General features: G+C 36.8%; 1 protein-coding gene across 2 annotated transcripts in view; it reads right to left on the bottom strand.

The window, feature by feature from the left end:
* The window catches only part of sorcs3b (sortilin related VPS10 domain containing receptor 3b), a 115,541-nt gene that overhangs the window by 39,807 nt on the left and 52,377 nt on the right, over nt 1-23,357 (bottom strand). For both annotated transcript variants that reach the window (XM_065297371.2, XM_065297372.2), the window contains 7 exons: nt 22,153-22,271; nt 20,054-20,143; nt 19,786-19,965; nt 19,156-19,302; nt 6,663-6,765; nt 6,004-6,080; nt 5,760-5,851 (listed from right to left, as the gene is read on the bottom strand). In XM_065297371.2, the coding sequence (XP_065153443.1) occupies nt 5,760-5,851; nt 6,004-6,080; nt 6,663-6,765; nt 19,156-19,302; nt 19,786-19,965; nt 20,054-20,143; nt 22,153-22,271 (808 nt within the window). The remainder of the gene's footprint in view (nt 1-5,759; nt 5,852-6,003; nt 6,081-6,662; nt 6,766-19,155; nt 19,303-19,785; nt 19,966-20,053; nt 20,144-22,152; nt 22,272-23,357) is intronic.

Genomic DNA, 23,357 nt, shown 5'->3' with positions numbered 1-23,357 from the left:
TGTATCTACATGGCGGATGTAGTATGTCCGAATTCATTCATGCTATCCATATTCATACTATCAAGTACATACTGTTTTAACAGTTGATGAGTAGGTACTTCATCTACTGTCACAATATGCAATTTCGTATGCAGCCTTTGTTTAATCACACTGCGATAATGTCCAAGTGATGTTTGTTCTATGTAGTTATTAAAACTTAAAAACTTAATCTTTATTAATTCAATTTTTAGGCTTGTTTGTTTGTTTATGAGTGTTGAATGTTAAACCCGGCCTTATTAGTGAGACACAATTGGTTGAGTTTTAAACTTATGTTACAGTTATGTATACAGGGGATTTGTTTTATTAAAATAAACCGATTTTAACTTTTTTAATTATATCAAAATTACACATTAACGTTGTCTTTTTAAGCATGTTTTCATTTATCATTGTATATATTTACCAATTCTTTTATGAGCAATTTATTAATTCACCCCAGTTATATGTAAATCTATGTAAATCTAAAATAAAAAAAGTAATATGTTTTAGGTCAAAATTATTTATATAAATTTTATCAAGAGCTGTCATTATCACCACATGCCCCATTAAAGCTTTTTTCAAAAATGTGTGTGTTTTTTTACTAAGCACCAAATTAATAGCATTTCAAATAATGTCAGACAGACAAGGGATAGGACTTACTACACTACTGACAAAAAAAAATTATTTATTCAGAGTATATTTTAACAGTCAATAATGCTAAGTTTGCACTGGTAAAGATATGTGCATCAAAGTCCCATGGCAACAGTGTTATGATGTCATTGGTTGAAATTTGTCTGTAAACATCTCTTGAGTTGTTGTATGAAAAATTGTGGTTGTTTGATTTGAATAGCATATTTTTTCAACGAAACGTCTTAAATATAATTTAACTATGGCCAATCAGTCCATGAAGCATGACGCTCCCACCGCGGCAGAAAGTTGTGATGGAGACTATCACCTCTCTAACAAATATTTACTCCGCCAAAGGCTGTCGCTGGACATTAAAACCTATTTTAAACTTGGGACAAAAACCAATGCTGTGAGTACACAGTTAAAATAATTTGATGTTTTATCTCAATGCATTTTAACTCAGTTTAACATCAAGTTTACATGTGCAGTTCACATTTCGCATTGTTTGTGTGTGCATATACGTTATTTTGAATGTAGACATGTGGCAAGCATGCTCAAATAGAAAGTGATGCAGTCGCGAGTTGAAAATACTTCAATTTTTCAGAATGCCGCTTTTGGAAAAAAGGAGGAAAGTGTTTTCCGGTTGGTTTTATATGCAAAATGTGAACTGCCCATAAAGGTGGTCAGACTATTTGATCAGCTTCACCTTTGTCATCCCAGCTTCTAATTCTAATTTTAAAGAACTCAGATATATGTGCAAACAACTAAAGTTTCTTAGCTTACCAAACACACTATTTTGAATAAAGCTGAATCAACTTTTTTACAGGGTGCTCCCCAAAGCAGAGAGTACCTGCGTGCTGAGAGAATTCCTAAGAAAAAAACCCTCCCTGGAACTTGCTCAAGCCATGGACCCAAAGAAGCAAAGGACCTTAAGCACCAGAAGTCTGCTAAAAAGCCCTTGCTTTTAAAAGCAATGCAAGAATACAGAAAAACGAAGGGTTACCAGTGCACCAATGTGAAAAAACATCTGGAAACGAATGCCAGCTATGGATGTACACAGCCTATGGTGCATTCCATCAATGAGCAACTGCCTAGTAAGCAACTCCAAGAAGATCTGACAAGTCACCAGAACTTTGGATCAGTAACCAAAGGCTTGAAACACATGCAAATCTTAGAAGTGCTTGAGCCCGGTGCTGGATATGAGAATGCCTCATCGAGATCATCTCATCGGACTCCTGAGGTGCCAATACTTACCTCCTTTGTTAGACACGAGTCGGCCAACGTACAGGAACATCAATTAAGCGCTAACTATGAATGCACACCCACGGTGAATGACTCCTGTGAGGGTCAGACCACAAAAAGATTCACAACACATGGAAGCCTCAGCACTTTGGTGAACACCAGAGCAGCCAAGCAAAACCTTTGATAAATCGTCCAGCACTGCAGAAGTATCAAAGCCCTTTTGGTGACAGTAAGAGATGGAGGAAATAAAGATCAAACTCAGCAAGAACGACAAGAGGCAGCTCATCTCACGAAAATGGGACGGGACTGCAACATTTTAGCCAAGAGAACAGACCATAAGAATTTTTTGATACAAATGCAAGACAATGTCTGCAACTATTTGCTTGTGAAATAAATACATACGCATGTACTGCAGTAATTTTTTATTGAACAGTCTTGCATTTTTGGGCTAATTTTATTAATTTAAATCGCAAAACATACCTTTTGTACAAGGCATAAATTATGGTCAGCTTACATTTAAATTCTATCTAACTTTGTTAAGATTTTTGCTTTGGTAACACTTTACTTGAAGGGGTGTTCATAAGACTGACATGACAACTTTATAATCATGAACATGAAGGAGATTTTATGCATGTTAATTACACTGTCATTAATTGTCATTTGCTTAATTATGTCATTTTAATGACATGACATAGCAGAATAATTATCAAACTTAAGGGGGCGTGCACACCAAAGCTGTGGCCGGCGCATGTTTTCAATTGTTTCCAATGGAAGCTCTGCGTTTTTCAAAAATGCCAGCAGCTAGCGGTTTTCTTCTGCACTGAAAACCGGTACTCAACTGTTTTTCCGTGCTCAGTGCTGAGTGCCGAGAGTTGAAAAATATTCAACTTTGTGTGAAAAACTACGCTCGTCAATGTCAGTTCTCACACGGCCGTCCTGTCACAGTGGATGAGGGGCGGGACATTACCACAGCAACCTACCCGCTCACAGCTAAAGTATCAGAGCTTCCAAAGCGCTCAGCTGAAGAAAGCAGGCACTCAGCTGAAAAACAGCTTGCATTCTGCATCCTCCAGGCATTTTCAGACGCGTTTAAAAGTTTTGGTGTGACCAATGTCATTCAGCATCATGAACATTTTTCTTGACCTCAGCTACAGTGGCACAAATTTAACTTCTCATTAAAATGTCATAGAGTGTTAATATTATGTCAAATAATTTTAAATACCTTAACAAAAAAAGACGTCCAAAGAATATACTAAACTTTATGTATGTTCACAATACAATGATAGGCAACTAACAGAACTTGTTCTTCCTCCACAGAGGGTTTTGAAATTTTCTGACAGAAGAAATAACTAACAAAACATTTAATAAAATCAATGTAATTAACTGATTTTTGCAGTGATATAAACCCAATGCTACATAGCTTAACCCATTATTGCACTGTTTTCTTTTAATTTTATGTAAATCAGTCTCCAAATGCAATTAAATATAATTTATTTAAATTAGAATTATTATTATTTTTATAATTGGATGATTGGTTTTATTTCTCTAACAGGAGGAAACCTCATAAACATTATAAAATATTAATCATGCTGTTATAAAACTATTTAACGAAGTATTAATATTTGATGACATTTTTACGACAAATTATATTTGTACCACTGTAGTTGAGGTCAAGAAAAATATTCATGATGCTGTTATAAAACTATTTGACAGAGTATTAACACTTAATGACATTTTAAAGACAAATTATATTTGTACCACTGTAGTTGAGGTCAAGAAAAATATTCATGATGCTGTTATAAAACTATATGACAGAGTATTAACACTTTATGGCATTTTAAAGACAAATTATATTTGTACCACTATAGTTGAGGTCAAGAAAAATATCCGTGACGTTGTTATAAAACCTTTTGACAGAGAATTAAGACTTAATGACACTTTAATGACAAATTTAATTTGTATCACTGGTAAAAAGTGGTCAGTTATGTTGTCTGGGAAATGTCAAGTTGTCATGACAAGTTATGATGTATTGGTTAATGTCAATTTGTGATAACAAAGATCTCAAACAATGTTATCTTTGCATTAAAAAAGACATAATTGAACAAAATGACAGTCGTCATAAACATGCATAATGTCATGATTATGAAGGTGTCATGTCAGTCTTATGAACACCCCTTTAAGTGTTACCCATTTTTTAAAGAACAAAGCATCTGTCATTCAGATCATCTATACCTTGAAGTCTGTGTAAAGTCTGAAAAAAGAAACAAAATAAATAAAAAAGTTATCAAAATCTTGTACAAACAAGCAGGATTCTCTGCTCTCAAACGTTGGGGGCGTGTTCACAGTTGACGCTGAAACCACACCCACTCCTGGAAATTTGCCGCCTCTCGCAACTTACAAATACAGTTACAACCAAGCGTGCCGCACAAGCCCTGAAAAGTGAAGCCAAAACGTCTCGATCGCCCCCCAGTGACTGGTCCCAGTATAGGTCATAAACCCCGCCTCCCCATGTTATTCAATGGGACTTGAGACCAACTAAAAAAATTAATTACACTTCAATTATCTTTTTTCCGAAGCTGGTTTCTGTCATTTATTGTAGTTTTTATCACACTGATGTAAATTAAAATGTTTGTGTTTAGTTAGTTATTTAATGATATAAAAACGGTGGTGTCACGTCATGATTGACAGCTGTGATATCGTGTGATATGCGCATTCTGCGAGAGCGAGGGCGGGGTTTTGATTTCGCAGCTTCACTTCCTGCTCACTACTGCGCATGACTGGTCCCGAAATCGCTACTGCGCAGACTCAAGACCCAAGATGTCAGCGCCATATCGGGACACTGGCGGCTTCACTTTTCACCAATGGAAGGGAGTGAACAGGCATCGTCCATCTTTTTTTACAGTCTATGGTTAAAACCTAAATGGATGCCCGCAATTGCATTGGGGCAGGGCCATGTTCAACCGTTTTAGCCCTGCTCAAATAATCCTAAACACGTGTAAAAACTGTTTAACTCCACAATTCTACATAGTTCACGGTCTTCCTAACGTGTGTATCAGCAATACATTTCTAACATTTATAATGTGTTTAAAAAAAATTCTTTGAAATGACTACACAGACTTTAAATACTTTAAAATCTTTCTGTTCCCAATTCCTTATTATTTCTAACACAATATAACAGTCTCTTTAAAGCATCTTTTTATTCATAAAAGAAAGCAGTCTTTGTTTTCTCGCTTGATGTTTGTTGGTATAAATGTGGGGCGAAGTCACAGGGGTTGACAGTCGAACACACTCCTGTTGTTACATCAACAACCCACATGAGGATAAGAATTATCTTACACAGCCTAATTGTTCCTGACATTGTTTGGATGTTTAGCACATCAAAGTGGCCCGTGTGACATGGCTGGAACAACATGTGGATGAAAACTTAGCGAATGCCACCTCTGCTTCAAACCTTTACCCCCCAACACGAGCTTAAAAGCCCTGGCAAAAAACTCACCTGCACTACAAAGCCATGCAGACACTTTTCATTGAAAGGATTCAGAATGTTTGATATGGTAAGACCTATTGCGTGTTGTTTATATCTGTCAGTACCCATCTCAAAGTTGAAGTTCAAGCATTTGCAAACTTCTTAAACTGAGTTTAAATGTAAAACATCCCTAAGTTTAAAATGAACTGCCATTAAATTGACGCAGGGAAAAATATAATATAGTCTAGTGTCTGCGGGGCAAAATACTATTATATACACACATAATAATAGTAAATTATGATTTATACTGTAAGTAAGTGACTTTTTTATTAAAGCAGACTATTATAAATATCTGTTTGTGCGACACAGTGGGAGTATGGATGCTTGTGTGGTTGTTTGTGCGTCTTACCATAAATGCCGAGTGGGAACAGCAGATTGGGTAACAGCTAATAAAGCCCCTCCGTGATCTAAAAACCAAACACTGTGCTCCTCTTCAAAAATCTAAAAAAAAAAGAGCATTTACAGACTGAAATATCTAGAAGACAGCATGCTGTCTCTCATATATCTGTCAGCGTCAGTCAGTTGGAGATGTAATCATAGATTTAATATTTATTTCCATATCTTTTGCAGAAATAAGATGGTGGGCTGTTAACCTGTCTCCATGTGTTTCCAGCATCAGAAGAGACAAACATTCCTGTGTTAGAAAAAGACAGCTCGGGCCCAATGTTCCCTAAAAGAAGAAAAATACTAATGTAACTATGAGAGATGAATTAATAATCATCATATACTATGGGAAATTGTGTAAGAATACAATACTGTGCAAAGAAAAGTACAAAGAGTACAAAGGGGCAACACAAGCAAAGCACTTAAAAATCTCAAAATTCTGTGTTTGTACACTTTGAGCAAGTGAAAGTGATTGCGTAACAGCTGCCGAACATGACAGGCAATTATGAATGTGGAAGACGACGGTCATACTTCCTTCGTGCTCTGCATGGCTAACTTTCTGAGCGTGCATTTTTTAAGCTCATACAGGGCACCATTAGGGTTTGAATTTTCAAGAAAATCTTATAATGAGTCTGACAAATGAACAGAATTAAATTAGTTTTTGTTTTAACTAGGGCAACCAAAACTCAGGAGCTGAAACACAAGGCTGTAACAGTTTGATCGCTTGTGATATCACCACTGTATGTGTTTAAAAGCAAGCCCATTCAAACCAATTCTTCACCCTAATTTATCAAAAACACCTGAGAGACCATCCTTGGGAAGGCATACGAATAAAACACAATAAAGCAACTGGCACAGTTACACACACCTGTGGCCACAATAATCCCTGGAGCGGAGTGTTTGGTGGAGATGGTGTCAGGTGTGTAAGGGTTTTCAGACATCTGCAGGTGAAGGTGCAGGGAGCACGATGGCTGAAATTGGAACATCACACAGTATTAAATTATATGACAATATATTTACATGTATCAACATAATCGCTTTCAAAGCTTTCAAAAACTGTGCAAATTAATCAGTTTCAGTTTTTCGGCAGCTCTTGTCTGTATTTTAGTACCTTTTAAAATTAGTGCAACCCAGTTCTTTCGGAAACTCGCAAAATCAAATCTTTGATTGTCGAGCTCCTGCAAAACCTAACAATCTATTTGATTTAAGACACTTTATTGAATTTAGTGTATGAAAGGTCTAGATTAGTTTCCTTTTTACACAATGTCCATCACAAATCAGAACAGTTCAAAACGTATTAAATATGCATGGAGCAGCTTTAAATTTGGCAAATTATTGTTCACTCTAGATGCTTCGAAATTCTTGTACTAGCAGTTGCTTAACGTTGGTAATAAATCCCAAAATACCCAAAGAACGATGACTGTAAAAAATGTGTTTCATCTCTTTTTAAAGGATGACAACACATGTGCAAACACAGAACTCGCTGACTGTTGGTGCAGCAGATAGAAAAGTAATTAAGGTTTTCTGAGATCCGCTGATAAATGAACTCCAGTTGTTCAATTTATGTCTTAATTGAAATCACCAATCTTCCAGAACAGTGTAAAACATCAGTGAAAGTCATTAGACACAGAGAAGGTAGTGTGTCTTAATCAAATCATCAGAGCACTGAACACAGAGCTATTGTGTGCTACCTAATAGTCCACCCTCAACTCACTGTGACACTACAGGGGTTCCTCTACATGACTCTACTGTTTAAAATTACACTATAATACTGTATAACTGTATAATGTGTTAGATATAGTGAGTGTTTATGGTCCTGACTAGGCAGGCACTGATACAAAATTTCTGTGCCGATACCAATATTCGATTACTTGAAATGACATTTACCAATACCAATGATACTGACAATTAAGCTTTTTAAGGCATGTGATTGGGCAAGGACAAAAAAGAAGGAAGCCCCCCACGCGCAAAAATAAAATTCATACAATAACACGCATATACCCAAAAAATACAAACCGTTATAATTATTTAATTCTGATGGGCAATTTAGATTATAAATGTAAAATATACGCATTTTACTAGTAAATGAAACACTATTTAATTAAATGTGTTGATAAATGTGCAAAGCTGTAACAAGTGGCATCGTCTTACTATTTTACATATGCAATAAATTAATCTGTACATCAGTGGCAAGGCCAGAAAAATTAAACTGAGTGGACCTTTAAATAAGCCTACATTTACATAATTTTACAATGTAGTACTGGTTAAATGAATTACACTATGGTTTTTGAGTCACTAAATGAATCATTTTCAGATCAGCAAAAAATAAAATAAAACAAATCAAGAAATTACAGGCATATAAAAAAAGGAAAGAACAAAGTTACAAATAAAGTAAAGTCTAACAGTAGGAATTATGTATAGAAATATATAATTCTATAAATTAAATATAATTAATCTTTTTGAAGCTATAAAAGTGATTTTCCTTTGGTCTTCTGTAGTTTAATTTACACAATAACACAATCGAAAAAAAAAAAATAGAGGGTTATGTCCCTTTAAGAACGGATAAGCGCAGATCCATATGCTGACCCATCTGATTTCTTTCTAAACTGCTCACTAATAATACAATTTTAAAATGGACTCTTTTTATGGGAATACTTGCCAAGACTGTGGTATTACAAGAAAAGTTGTGTATATATCACATGTCAAGAGCAGAGAGATTTTGTGTCTTATGCTGTCTAGTTCGCGCGAATGGCGCAAATTGAGCGTTGCGAGTTGAAAATGTTGAACTTTGCCGGAAAAAGGCACCGCGTTAACCAATCAGGAGCTTGCTCTAGTAGTGACGTGATCACAGAAAACAGGCGGAGTCGCAGAAGCCCCTCCTATGACGCAAATTTCCGCGTGAATGTCTCAATGACTAGAATTTCATGCGTGGCGTTTGAAGTGAGTAAACTCAAAATGTTCAAGCGGCAAACTAGACGCGGTAGACGCGAATTTGATGCCTCAAACGCGGCTGGTGTGAACCCAAGGTTATACTCGACTGATGACTTTATGGCCCAAATGTAGTCGGTCTGCGCATCCTCAACAAGCATGTGTATGACGAAGAAAGCAGAAAAGGCGGATGACATCAAAGTAGCGCGAGAGCAATTTAAGCAAACTCCTTATGATTTCTCAAATCACTCTTGTGGTGCTTTTGGTTTTTGCGGAGTCGCATGAAGTCAAACAAACCTAATTTATTGGATAAATGTTGGATGACGGCGAAGTGCGCGTCTACAAACAATTCCTGCCATTCCCCCAACCCTCACAAAAATAAAACTCATCGGATTTACGTGATTTAGACCTGCCATCCCTCCGAGATCAGAAAATATGGAAATATGTATTCATACAGAAAAATGCACCGATATAAAATTTCTTCATCGATACCTAAAGCCGATTATTCAGACTGATATCTGTTGATACAGATAGTTTGGTGGTTATATTAACTGGCATTAACTAAATTCGGAAAATTAAATTTTATGAATGTTATTTATTTATATAATGACCATTAATATTAAACATTAAACTAGTAATGTTTCTTTAAAGGAATAGTCTACCCTTTTGCCATATTAAACTATGTTATTACCTCAACCTAGACGAATTAATACATATCTATCTTTTTTCAATGCGTGCACTGTACAGCGTGTTGTGAATGTGTTAGCATTTAGCCTAGCCCCATTCATTCCTATGGTACCAAAAAAAAGTTTTATTTTGTGGCACCATACTTACTGGTATAACTCCTCATGTCTTTAAATAGGGAAAACACAGAAGTGTTTGGTGGCTTCCCTGTTTGGTACCATAGGAATGAATGGAGCTATTGGCCTTATATTGCTGCATCTCAATTTTTTACTCATTGTTTTGAATTCTTTTTTCATGAAATCAACAAGTGTAAACTGTAATTCTGTTGTCATTGTGACCCAATTCAAAACAATCACACAGCATGAATTCTGATACGTTCCCCCTTTGTTATTACCTGGATATAATCTGCCTTGATCATCGGCTGTTTTTAAACAATCGCCTGATGTCTGACAGTGGAAAAATGCTTTTATCTGCAGGTATCAATTATTGGCTGATATATCATGTATTACTAGTTATGATTGATAAAAGTGATTCTTAAGGGTATAAAAGAATATTGACAAGTCTAACACATTTCCCTGGTGTTTTACTCTTTCACCGCCATTGACGAGTTAAGAGAAAATGCTTTCCTGCCAATGACGACTTTTTTCGGCAATCCATATTTACGCTATTATCACCAGATGGCGTTCTTACCCAACTTATAAAACCCCGAAGGGCAAACAGTTCAAACTTTGTGTATGTTTTGACTCAAAACATACACAAAGTTTGAACTGTTTGCCCTTCGGGGTTTTATAAGTTGGGTAAGAACGCCATCTTGAGGATCGCTCTGAATCTGATCTCTATCAAAACCTACCCATATTTGAGATGTGATAAAAAGAGAAAAAATGAAGGTAGGATGAAACAAGTTTTTTGTTTGAGAGGAGACAGTCTGTTCTTTCATTTTATATATTGCATGTTTATTTATTTACAGAATAACATTTTCTGTAAGGCATTAAACTTTTGAGAAAATCATACAAAAATTTGACGCTACCTGGCAGCATTTTTTAAAACGCTGGCGGGGAAATGGTTACGGAGCCAGAGGTAGCCTAGTGGTTAGAGAAGCCAATTAAAGGCAGACAGCTGGCAGGTTGCGATTAAGGTGCCCTTGAGCAAGGCACCTTAACCCCAGTTGCTCCCCGGGCGATGCAGTGATACAGATGTGGCCTTTAAAAATGCGCGTTTTCTCCCGCGGCATTCGCCAATTCGTCTCGCAGAGTCTCGCAGCATTCTGCAAGTGCTTTCGGGGGGGCTACTTTCCATTTTCCCTTAATGTGTTTCGCTTCACAGAATATCCACCAGGTGGCGCATAAAAACATTGCATTGCGTTGTTTCCAGAAGTTAATAAGGGCATTGCTGAATATTTTACATTGCTACTGTATTAAAACAGCAAAGTGATATGTCAACCCATTCTTGCCAGCATAACAGCGCATACAACTATTAAGATACGTGCAATGCGAACTTATAGGAAGTGCAAGAATTTAGTGTGAGCCTAATAAACGCGACTCTATTTACAATGAATATCTTAATTATTTGTGTTGTCGAATTTTGACACCGTTTCATTGTTTGTTCATAATATTTATAATTGTCAGTTTTTCTAAAAGTATCAATATTTTAAAGAGATTAATGTGGTATAAAAAAGACATGTTTTAAAGTTAAAAATGTTGTAAAAAATATAGTAGTATTCTTATATTTTAAGAATAACAATATGATACATTTATACTGCGCTAAAATGCTTCACATATGGAAAGAGGAATTCTTCTCAACCACCACCAATAAAGTTTACAAATTATTCTTTAGAAAAAAGGCGTTTAAACCCGGGCTGTACAGTTGGCATATGATATCTTTTTTATTTCGTTTTTACATATTTATATTTATAAAATCTTTAATAATAGGCTACCTTTCTTGCGCATATGCAGTCAGTGTTTCTACGTAATTCACAATTGTAAAAAATATTATTGTAAAATAGAATATCACTAAAATAATTTATTAAAGTAACTTAATAAAATGTCTTAATGTCACTTATGTGTTTTTTTAGTTGGTCAAACCAAAATAATTGACGCGAACAGAGAAACTGTGCCTTTTGCGGACGAAAAACACCTCCGAAATGTTGAGTTTATGAATATTTACAATATGTACTTTGTGAAATGTGTGTGTAAAATAATCAATTTTATAACATGTGGCTGTAGAGACAAACACGCCGCATCGCCTTCCAGATATCTTACACGTTCGCATTCAACACTTTTCAAAACTTATTTATATTAAATCTAATTAATAATTATAAATTATGACATGAGAAAATTAGAAGTGTGCAAAGAGCCAATTCAGATATTGTTAATTAAAGCTGTTTTATACACCTTTCTGCCTTGTTTAAATTAACAAGCATTTTATTTGCCACTGTCAGCACGTTTTGTGATTGATTTAAAGATTTATTACAGAAACTTATATGAAGCAAAGCTATTGTACTAAGCATATATATATATATATGTTATAAATGTTTTAAAAAATATATTAGTATTCTTATATATTAAGAATAACAATATGATACATTTATATTGCGCTAAAATGCGTTACATATGGAAAGAGGAATTATTCTCAACCACCACCAATAAAGTTTAAACATTATTCTTTAGAAAAACGCCTCCGAAGTGTTGAGTTTATGAATATTTACACTTACAATATATACTTTGTGAAATGTGTGTTTAAAATAATAAATTTCATAACTGTAAAGACAAACACGCCGCATTGCATGATTTTATAAATACCGAGGTCCATATAAGTATTTTCCAGGGCATGCACCCCAGGAAAAAAAGCTTCTTATTTCCCTGCTCTACATATATGAATTTTAATACATCAGAAAACCAAAGAATCAAATACCTATAGATTTCAAACCATGTCAGTATGCAGAAGACTTGTGTTGGTCATTAGGAATACATTGTAATAATTATTTTACCATCCTGGGCACACTGCTGCACACTTTCTCTTCTTTTGTTATTTATTTAACTTTAATGACTTCAACAGGTACTGTTTATTAGGCTTTAAGACTGAATGCAATAAAATGTTCAAGCCAAAATATGAACATTTAAACTCCGTGCACGCGCGCTACGGGTGGATGAAGCGTTGTACCGCGCACGTGATGCATCGCGTTTTCAAGTTCAAGCTTAGCAGAAGTCCAGTGCAACACAGTGAATCTAATCATTATACAGTTAAAAACATATCTTCAAGAATTAAAGGGTGGCGTGGAATGTTGTTAATAAACATGCTGAATAACGGAAAGTGAATTACTGGAGGGAGAGAAAGCAGCGCATTAAATTTGGACACCCAAGTTCTCAGCTGCAGTAATGTTTCTTGTCCTGTCACCTTGACAGTCACTACGGTTTCATATTTCTCGTCAATAAACTGCTGTATAATAGTCAGCGTTTGATTACTTACATCTCTCTTGCACTTCCACTAACTGCGCATCTGACCTCTGTGTTGCACCTCTGTCTGCCTGGTTTGATTTTATTGGTCATCTCGGTTTCATTTTGACTTCATCTTACTTAATAGACCCTTTAACTGTTTGTACACCATGTTGACATGGCACCGTATGCGTGCGCATTAGGCAACGGAGGTATGGCAAGAATCAGCAGTGAAGCAACCTACCCATTACACAAAAAATGCACACGGCCGCGCCGGTCTCTGTGTGTCTGCATCTATGAAAAAAATGTGCACCACCTGCATGCAGAGAGCACGCGCGCTGCCTGCACGACATCCAATCACTGCAGTCCCACGTTGGTTTGGATGTTGGGACCGTACCAGTACAGCTCAGCAGTGGTGTAGTCTACTAGGAATTGTAAAGGATTTCCGTATACCCGCTAAAAATAGCGTGAGGATGCGTAACAGCATGGTTTTGTGACATTTCAAACTTTTAGTAATAGTGAAGCACTGACCATTAGCATGCTACACTTGCTACTTTAGCGGGTTGAAATGCATATACATATTAGGCTATATATTTGGTGTGTTTGACTTTCTGCCGAACTGCGCGATCCGATCGGCATATGAAATCCCTATAGCGGCGCGAAAGTGACTGGGGAGCAGAGTGGTGTGGCGCTACAAAACCCACAGGCGAGTGACAGCAAAGTACCGCGAGAGCGATTCAAAGCGGATTTAGCCACGTGATAACTGGAATCGCTCTCGCGGTACTTTGACATCACCAAGAGATCTATACCACTGCAGCTAAGTCACTACATTGACATGGCAGAAGGACAGAATGCCATTTTGTTCTGGGCACTCTTCCTTCACTCTTTCAAGTAGCCTTGGCAGTGCCTGCTTAGTGCTACAGTGGAGCGAGTTTTCAGCCATGGTGGCATCATGGCCAATTTGATCTTTTGAAAATGCAATGCAGTATAGGGGCCTCCCTCCACCTGTCCACAGCATGCATTTTATTTCTGTTGTAAGAGAACTTGACATGACTTGAAACTAAAATGGTACAGTAGGACTTTGGACTCGACTTGAGACTTGTTGGCTTTGACTTTTGACTCGACTTGGGACTTGCCTCATCTTTGACATGACTTGACTCGGGACTCGAGGGCAAAGACTTACTTGTGACTTGCATAACAATGACTTTGTCAATTTCAATTTCAATTTAAAGAACTTTATTGGCATGATTGTGTCACTTACAATATTGCCAAAGCATTATACATAAAACAAGAAACATACAATAACACAATACAAACATTAAGGTGCAATTAAGCTAAGGTGCTGGGTGATGGATGAAGTACTACTGCAAAATAAAATAAAATAGAATCAGAGGATATTTACAATATAAAGTAGACTTTGAAATATAAAAATATGAAGTATACAAATGTACATTTATGGAGGCACATGAGAGGTAAAATAAAAGTACTGTACAAGATCAGGGCTGTGGATTATTTCTGATGGTGTGTAACTGATAAATGAATTTAGCAGCAGCTGATGGGTGTCTGTCTTCCCCCAGTAACATCTTCATTTGATCTGAGTCTGAAGATTTATGAAACTCTGGTATGAGCTTTGAGATTTTGTCAAAGTGTTTTTCTATAAGCTCTTTATATTTACCACAGTAAAGGAGAAAGTGTGTCTCTGTCTCGATCTCGCCACTGTCACAATGGACACAGATTCGCTCTTCTTTTGGGAGCCATGTTTGTCTATGTCGGCCTTTCTCTATTGCCAGACTGTGATCACTGAGTCTGTATTTAGTGCGGATTCGTCTCTGCTTTACATCTGTAACTGTGGAGAGATATTCTGACAGACTGTATCTTCTGTTAAGTGCCCCACCTTCACTTTGTCCCACCTCTGCTTATAGACGTCACATGCCGATTGGTCTGCGCTGCGCAGCAAGAAGCCACACAAGCGCTGAGCGTTGAGTCAAATTATAAGACGAGCGTAAGAAAATGACAGAGGTCTGGTCAGGGAATTAACCCAACACAAAAGTGAAAATGATAGCAATGACTCTTTAGATAAGATCTATAGACATGCACATCAGTGTTTTATTTGTCTGGAGAAAAGGACAATTTGATATCCAAAATAGTGTCCAACATAATACTTACTCTATCAATATACTCAAATAAGTAGGGCCTACATGCACTGCTATCAAACGTGATGTGTTTTTGGTGTTGTAATCTGGAACTTGGTGTATATCAAATGTGTTTGTTAAATGTCTCCACATGGAAACGGAATGCCCTCCCCCCGCACAGTCCTGCAATGAGAACCAGAAAAACCGGTTTCTAACCATTTTATTTACATGTGAATAGTGAGAGCACCCCCTCAGGAGCTGTAGCAGGGTTTTTGCGGGGTCTTTATAAGCTTAAGCCAGGACTTAGTTTAAATAGGAAATATAACTAGTTTTAACAAACATGCCTTACTAAAAACATTATTTGTCTGCATTTTGAGGCAAAAAAGGGCATGGCCGCCCGGACCTCGGTAATTTTCTGACGCGTGTCTTATTTGACTCAATGCTCAGCGCTCGTTTGACGACTTGCGGCGCCACGCAGCCCGATCGGACGGCATGTGACGTCTTAGCACCGCGAGACAGTAGGCCTACAGTATGCTTTTGAATAGATCTCGCGGTAGTGTGATGTCACAGGCCAACGGGTTTGCGCTGCGCCCCATTAAGTAAGATAAAGTGAAAATTATTCCTAGATGACCAATAAAATCATACCAGGCAGACAGCAAAGGAGGAAGGATACCTCAGTTAGTGGAAGTAATAGGTTAAATTGGGCCGGAGCGCAGCTCCGCCTCCTCGGGTCCACAACACACCTTGCCGGAGCTCCGGTCCGTCTCCTTCAGCAACAGGGTTTGACGCAAAGCGAATAATAACGTTTTCATTCATAGGCTTCAAACTCGTGCTTGCGGGGCACCCTCGACAAAAATCATTTTGAGAAAATCATGCTTCTCAGAGGTCCACTGTGTTTTTAATCCCGTCTGAATCGGCCATGTCTGTGTTTTTCTCTGACGACCTCTGTAATCTGTAAATTTCAGAGCATTTTACCTACTGTTTCACGCCGAACTCAGAGGTCATCTGAGAAATGTAATCCCGTCCGGATGAAGACGTCTGTGTTTGCTCGCAATATGTTTTGAAAACGCGTTTCTTTTCATGTTTTGGCAAACGTGATCTGCCGACAGGTCTCACTAACGCACGTATAGACTATTGTACTTTATTCCTGAATCCCATTCATTCAGATAGCCTATGGATTTTTTTCCATTCGGCGGAATAAAATAATTAAATTAAGACAGCTGAATATCATACACTGTTAAGACTGGACAAAACGGTTAGTTTTGTAGGTGTTCAGCTTGGGAGTTATACTCGGTTTAACAAAAAATGGGAATAATAATACAACAGAATATTTGGAATTGGGGCAAGCAGAACATGAATTCACAAATCACAAAAAATGTAAAATTAGATAAATTAGTTAATGATATTGCGCAAATGCTCTCGGTCTCTTCAAGGTCTACGCGAATTAGAGTTTTGTTATAAGACTCCGTTATACATCACGTTTTTGAAACTGTAATAATTGCTTTCTTCAAATTAATATTATTTGCATTTAACATCAACTTAAAAAAATGTACGTTTTACGCCTAACTTGAACTATGATGTACTTACTATTTTTACATTGATATTATTTGAGTAAATGTAGGCAAAAAATAAATTAATAATAAGTAGAACAAATGTTAATTTTAAAAAATCCCATATAGCCAACAGGTTTTAATCAGCAACAGAGAAACTGCGCCTTTTGCCGATGAAAAACACCTCAGAAACTCCTCGAATTTATGAATTATTACACTCACAATATGATTTAATTTACTTACTACAAAAATATAACTCATTATACAAATTTATTCAACACCATTGCACACTTTATATCGAGTTTCATACCATGTAAAGGAAAACATGATAATATAAAAAGTACAGTAATGCAGAAAAGCGCATTACAACCATGTCCAAGCTATTAAAAACGTTCAGATGCAAAAATGAACTAAATGTACAATTACATAAACTAGTTAATGATATTGCGCAAATGCTCTCGGTCTCTTCAAGGTCTACGCGAATAGAGGTTTGTTATAAGACTCAGTTATACATCACGTCTCTTCTAATTGCACAGAAAAAATGAATCAAATGATCTGCATTTTAGTCGGATTTTTATGGAGAATAGGCTATGTGACCGTTTAACCCACGTGGACCGAACAAGAAAACGTATGGTTTCATGGAGTCCGTGTATGACATCTATTTTATTTAGTTTTACATATTTTTATTTATATGCATTTAATAATACCGTAAGATCACAATGTATACACTGTAAAAAATGATTCAGTGGCTTTGTAAATGTAGGCTATCTAAAATAAATGATTAAAGTACCTTAATAAAATCTTTTAATTTCAGTTATGTGGTTTTTTTTAGTTAGACAAACCAAAATTAATGACTAGAAATAGATATTTTGTTTAAAATGTACATATTTTATTTGATGTATACGCCTTAATAATATAAGTATTTAATTTACAGATTATTTTAATCAATATATTTGATAATGTCAGAATTATATATTTAAGTTTTTAAACCTGTAATAATTGCTTTCTTCAAATTAATATTATTTGTATTTAACAACAACTTAAAAAAAATGTACGTTTTACGCCTAACTTGAACTATGATTTACTTACTATTTTTACATTGATATTATTTGAGTAAATGTAGGCAAATAAATAAAATAATAAGTAGAACAAATGTTAATTTTAAAAAATCATATAGCCAACGGGTTTTAATCAGCAACAGAGAAACTGCGCCTTTTGCCGATGACAAACACCTCAGAAACTCCTCGAATTGAATATTTACACTTACAACATGATTTTATTTACTTACTACAAAATATAACACATTATACAAATTTATTCAACATCATTGCACACTTTATATCGAGTTTCATACCATGTAAAGGAAAACATGATAATATAAAAAGTACAATAATGCAGAAAAGCGCATTACAATCAAGCTATTAAAAACGCTCAGATGCAAAGATAAACTAAATGTACAATTAGATAAACTAGTTAATGATATTGCGCAAATGCTCTCGGTTTCTTCAAAGGTCTTTGCGAATTATTTTGTTATAAGACTCCGTTATCATCACGTCTCTTCTACTGTAAGTGTACACAAAAAAAAATAAGACGAATGATCCGCGTTTAAGTCAGATTTTTATGAAAAATATTTGACTGTTTATGTAACTGGCAAAAGAAAACTTCGCCAACCAAATGTTTGTCAAAAAGCTTGCATGTGACATCAAAGTACTGCCAATGCACCAAGAATCCCTGTCATGTTACTTCAATATCATATAGAATGCTTAAAGCATAAAGTCGAGCACACATTGTCGTAGTAGGCTATGCCCTACTTGAAACACGACTGCCCTCTACAGGTTTTTTATTTCCTGCGTCCCCCACCAATTCCCCCTTCTGCGGGATCTCGCAGAATTTCGGAAGTGCTCGCGGCATTCTGCTTTCAGAGACGCGCATTTTTAAAGGCCACATCTGTAGCTGCCCACTGCTATGCAGAGGTCACATTTCATTGGCAAATACGTCGCTTTCACTCTTTCACTATATTAAATAATTCAGGAAAATATCACCAGATTTTTTTGGCGGTGCTTTAAGTGTTTTTTGGTGATTTAAGAGTTAAATGTTAGTGGGTAATGTACAATGTTGGACAAAATAATATGAACACCCACAATGTAAAAAAGATTAGTTTTAACTTAAAAGTGTTCGTGCTGCCTTAAAATTTTGAGTTAATTCAACTTATCAAAAAATGTTGAGTCAACTTATAATTATATTTTTAGTTAAAATAACAAATCTTTTTACAGTGCATTGTTAATATTATTTAGTTGTGTTTAGCAGAGGTTAGTACCAAAAATTGGTGAAATTGTTAACTTGTCAGAGTTCCAAAGGGGACAAACTGTAGGAGCTCATTTAGCAAGAGCATCTGTAATCTTAACAGCCCAAATGTTTGGGGTTTCAAGATTAACAGCCTCCACAATTATGAAAAGAATGAGAAGCAGGATCCAGTTCCCGACTCCAACCTTTCTGAAACAACTGGAAGATGATCTGATAAGATGAATGGTACAGTATTCTGGACACTATTCAAGGTCCAAAGCCTTTTAATTAAAGTGATATTAGCTATTTTGTCCACCCGCTGTGTATCTAGGTAACAGTCTAGTGGGACTCACCAGGTAGCAATTGATGTCATTTCCGTTAGCATCTTTCGTTGGGGGTTGCAGTAAGGCCCATGTCTGCCCTTTGTTGAAGGTGATGTATGTTTTCATTTGTGTGTCTTCTTTCTTATTGGCTATGATCAGCCCACTAACACCCGCCACCTTTACAGGATAGAAAACATAATGAATTGCATAATGAATGTGCTTACAGCACAGAAATCTATTTGTATTTATTGGTAAGCCAAGATGGAAATGAGATGATAGGAGTAAGAGGAAAAGGAGATTATCACTATCTCTATGTTATTACGCATAACCCTGAATTTCCTTGGCCATTCTGCTTACACTTCAGTTTTGAATGCTTTTATTTACTCTCATTACCAGATTTGCTTCCTCTCCGTGTATTCATGTTGTTTATTATTAACTTCAAACACTCTACAGTTTGTTTTATGCATTATTGATTGTGGTTCTACTGTACTTTCACAAATTTCTACAGAAGATCATCATAATTATAAAGGTTTTCTTAATTTTACAAAAATGTATATTTCAGTACATGCAAGATCTTCAATTTAACTGGCAAGCACCCTATAATTCTGACAGGCCACACATCCATAATTCATCAAAGTTCAACGATTGGATGTCGCAGACCTTGTAGACATCAACGATGAGGTTTCCAGCAAGCCCTCGGGATGTGCGCAGGTTCGGGAGTGAGCGAGTGAAGTAGACTCCAGGCGTGTCAGAGATGTACAGGCTGTAGGTGTCATTTTCGTTCCACTCCTGCACAGCTGCAAGCACCTGTCCCTCATCTGTACTGACAATGTGCATGTCCTGTACGGAGAACAGCTGTTAAAGCCACACGCGCGCATTTCATCTGACAACTTATTCCTGACAGCTAGTGCTGTGTCATGTATCTTACTTTGGGTAGACAGTATTTCGGGAGCTGTATGGTCCTGAAGGGCCCTCGCTGGTATGACACAAAGTATGTAGTTCTTCCTCCTGTGGTTAGCTGATACACACAAAGGTCAGAGAATTCACAGTAATGAGCACGGTTACATTTAAGACCACTGCTAGTGAGAAAGCATATAGCAGGAAGAACTTAATTTTCCAAGGTGGTCCCAAACTGCTCATAAACTCACACAAAGTAAACAAATTAAACCATTTAATGCCTATGCATTTTTCTCTGAATGGGTTTTATATAAAAAAAAATCTGTTGACAAATTCTAACACCTTATTTATCCTTAACGCCATTTTAGCATCTATGGCTATATTTATGCAGAGAGCCGGTTAATCTATACACACGTTGACGGAAGGGCAATTTGATGTCTAATGCATATTTTTGGCCTATCGGAGGATCCGGAGTAAATCTACACTAACACAGGAAGAACATGCAAACGCCGTCTGACCTAGCCGGTGCCTTTTAGATCTTGTTGCTGTGCGGACACAGTCCTACCCGCTGAGCCACTGTGCCACTCATTCTAATACCTTTGCTAGTAAACAAATACACAGTTCATTGGGGTAAGTTGTGACATTTATCCATTTAACAACCTGGATGTCCTGAGAAGCTGCATCAAGACTTAAAGGGACACTTTTTAAAAAATATGCTCATTTAAGCTCCCCTAGAGTTAAACATTAGATTTTTACCTTTTTGGAATCCATTCAGCTGATCTCCGGGTCTGGTGGTACCACTTTTAGCATAGCTTAGCATAATCCATTTAATCTGATTAGACCATTAGCATCACGCTAAAAAATAACCAAAGAGTTTGGATATTTTTCCTATTTAAAACTTGACACTTTTGTAGTTACATCGTGTACTAAGAAAATTGAAAGTTGTGATTTTCTATGCAAATATGGCTAGGAGCTATACTCTCATTCTGGCGTAATAATCAAGGACTCGCAATGATATTACGCAGCAGCCGAAAATAGTCCCCTTAGTAACTTCCAATGGCAGGGGACTATTTTCGGGAAGTGCGTAATATTACTACGCCTACTGCAGCCATGTTACAGCAGCAAAGTCTTTGATTATTGAATGAAAATATAGAATGAGAGTATAGTTCCTAGCCATATCTGCCTAGAAAATCGCAACTTTTAATTTTCTGTCGGTCTTAGTACACAATGTAACTACAGAAGAGTCAAGTTTTAATAGGAAAAATATCGAAACTCTTTGAGTATTTTTTAGCGTGATGATAATCGTCTAATCAGATTCAATGGATTGTGCTAAGCTATGCTAAAAGTGGTAGCGCCAGACCCCGAGATCGCCTGAATTGATTCCAAAACAGTAAAAATCAAATATTTAACTCTAGGAGAGCTGGAAAATGAGCATATTTTCAAAAAAAGTGGAGTGTCCCTTTAAAAATCTACTACTATACAGTATAGTTGACCCTTGTCTGAATGTCTGCCAAAAAAGTGTCTTGTTTTTTACTGGATGTGACAACTTCTCCATGTCCCCAACTATCGCCGGTCTCCCAAATCAAGTTGACTGTTGCTATTAAGCTGCAAACATAGTGTATTAAGGTGCTAATGCGCCGATTGATCCAGTGTCAATACAGCTTAGATGTTCACAGAACGATACAACATGTTCACTTTTGTAGGGTGAGGATTGCGTTTTTTCTGTGAGGTGTCGGGTGTCAGACAGTCTCTTGTCCCTGCGCTTTTTGAATCGATAACCTCATTATTCTCTGTCAACTCAAATCCAACAGCTTCAAGCTATAAAAGTCAAAAGAAAGTCTCTTGTATTGACAGAGGAGTGTCCAGGTTTGGGATTCTCGCTCAAAACACTGTCCTGTCCTCCCCTAGACCTCTGTTAACCCTCTGGAGATGAAGAGGCTGGTTACAATGGTTATCACTCACTTACACAGCCACAGACAGAGATAAAAGGAGAGCTATAAAAAGAGTCAGAGATTATGGTGACACACACACAAATACAAGCACTGTTGTTATGTCCCACACCTGTCTGCATCATATATGCACATGATAAAGACACATTTCTACTATAAACACACACACACATTTCTGTACCTGTAAAAAGATGTACTGGTCCTGCACTACCAAGGAGTTGGTGTCAATTCGGCCACTGAATGGATACTGCCTACCCTCCTCTGAACACTTTTGTGCTCGACAGGTAATATATTGCATTTCTGTAAGACACACAAACACACACACAGATTTATCAACACAGGATACGCTGTTGCACAAGAACGCCTTGATCTACACCAAACAAAAAACAGATGATCAATATCTCGCTCGCTCTCTCTAGTACACAAACACCCACACAACAAACACAATGAAGGACCTACACAAAAACTCCCCACACATCTCTGTGTCTAGCCAAATTAATCAGTGCTCTCCATTATCAGTCTTTCTACTAGCTATCCATCCTCACTCAGAAAGGTAAGACAGAGGGGGTGGAAATAAAAGGAAAGAGAAAGAAACAGAGAGAGTAAAGAGAGAAAGCCAAAGAACCAAACAGGAACAACAAAATAGGATTATCACCTATCTCTTTCAAGTTTCACAAAACAAAATGCAAATGTTTTTCTAATGACGAGTTGAAGATATGAAGCAAAAGCTGTAATTGTGTTTATAATTACTCTCGAAAAAAAAGTTTTGTTATATCCAAGAAAACTTAGGCTGCGTCCGTAATCTCTAAAATGTTGCCTCCAGAGGCAGCATTCAAAGGCATGTAGGCATCAAGGCATGTCCGAATCCAATTTGGTTTACTTCCTGATTCTTGTCCCACAATTCTATGCATGGGTGTGCACAGGGAATGTGATTGGTCGAGCCTGGTCGAGTTTTAAAAAATAAAATGGGTGGCCAAAAAAAGCAAAATTCACGAAAGTAATGTTATATTTCAACTTTTGGTTACCTTTCTAGCAAGAAATTAGCATTGTTGTTTACAAATATGGGATTAGTCACAAAGACACTCTGGTCCTAAACACATTGCATATTAATACGCGACTGACAACGGCATGACAACCGAATTAACTCCCACAAAATGCAGGTAGTGATAACCGCATTTACAGAAACACTGCATAGTGTGTACATAACCGAACAGAACAACTTAATAAAGTGTTAAAACGTGCATCATGGACATGACAGGTTTTCTTCTGAAAAAATAAATGTCTAGAAGAGGAAAAGTCTTCTGTATGCACGGTGCAAAGAATGACAGAGGCATGAGCATTTGCTGACTACTGTTGCCAGATGTTGCACGAAAAAAACAGCGAACA

Source organism: Paramisgurnus dabryanus, chromosome 17 (genome assembly GCF_030506205.2).
Source record: "Paramisgurnus dabryanus chromosome 17, PD_genome_1.1, whole genome shotgun sequence".
Lineage (NCBI taxonomy): Eukaryota > Metazoa > Chordata > Actinopteri > Cypriniformes > Cobitidae > Paramisgurnus > Paramisgurnus dabryanus.
The sequence above is the reverse complement of the archived record's forward strand: the minus strand, read 5'-3'. Positions and strand labels throughout refer to the sequence as shown.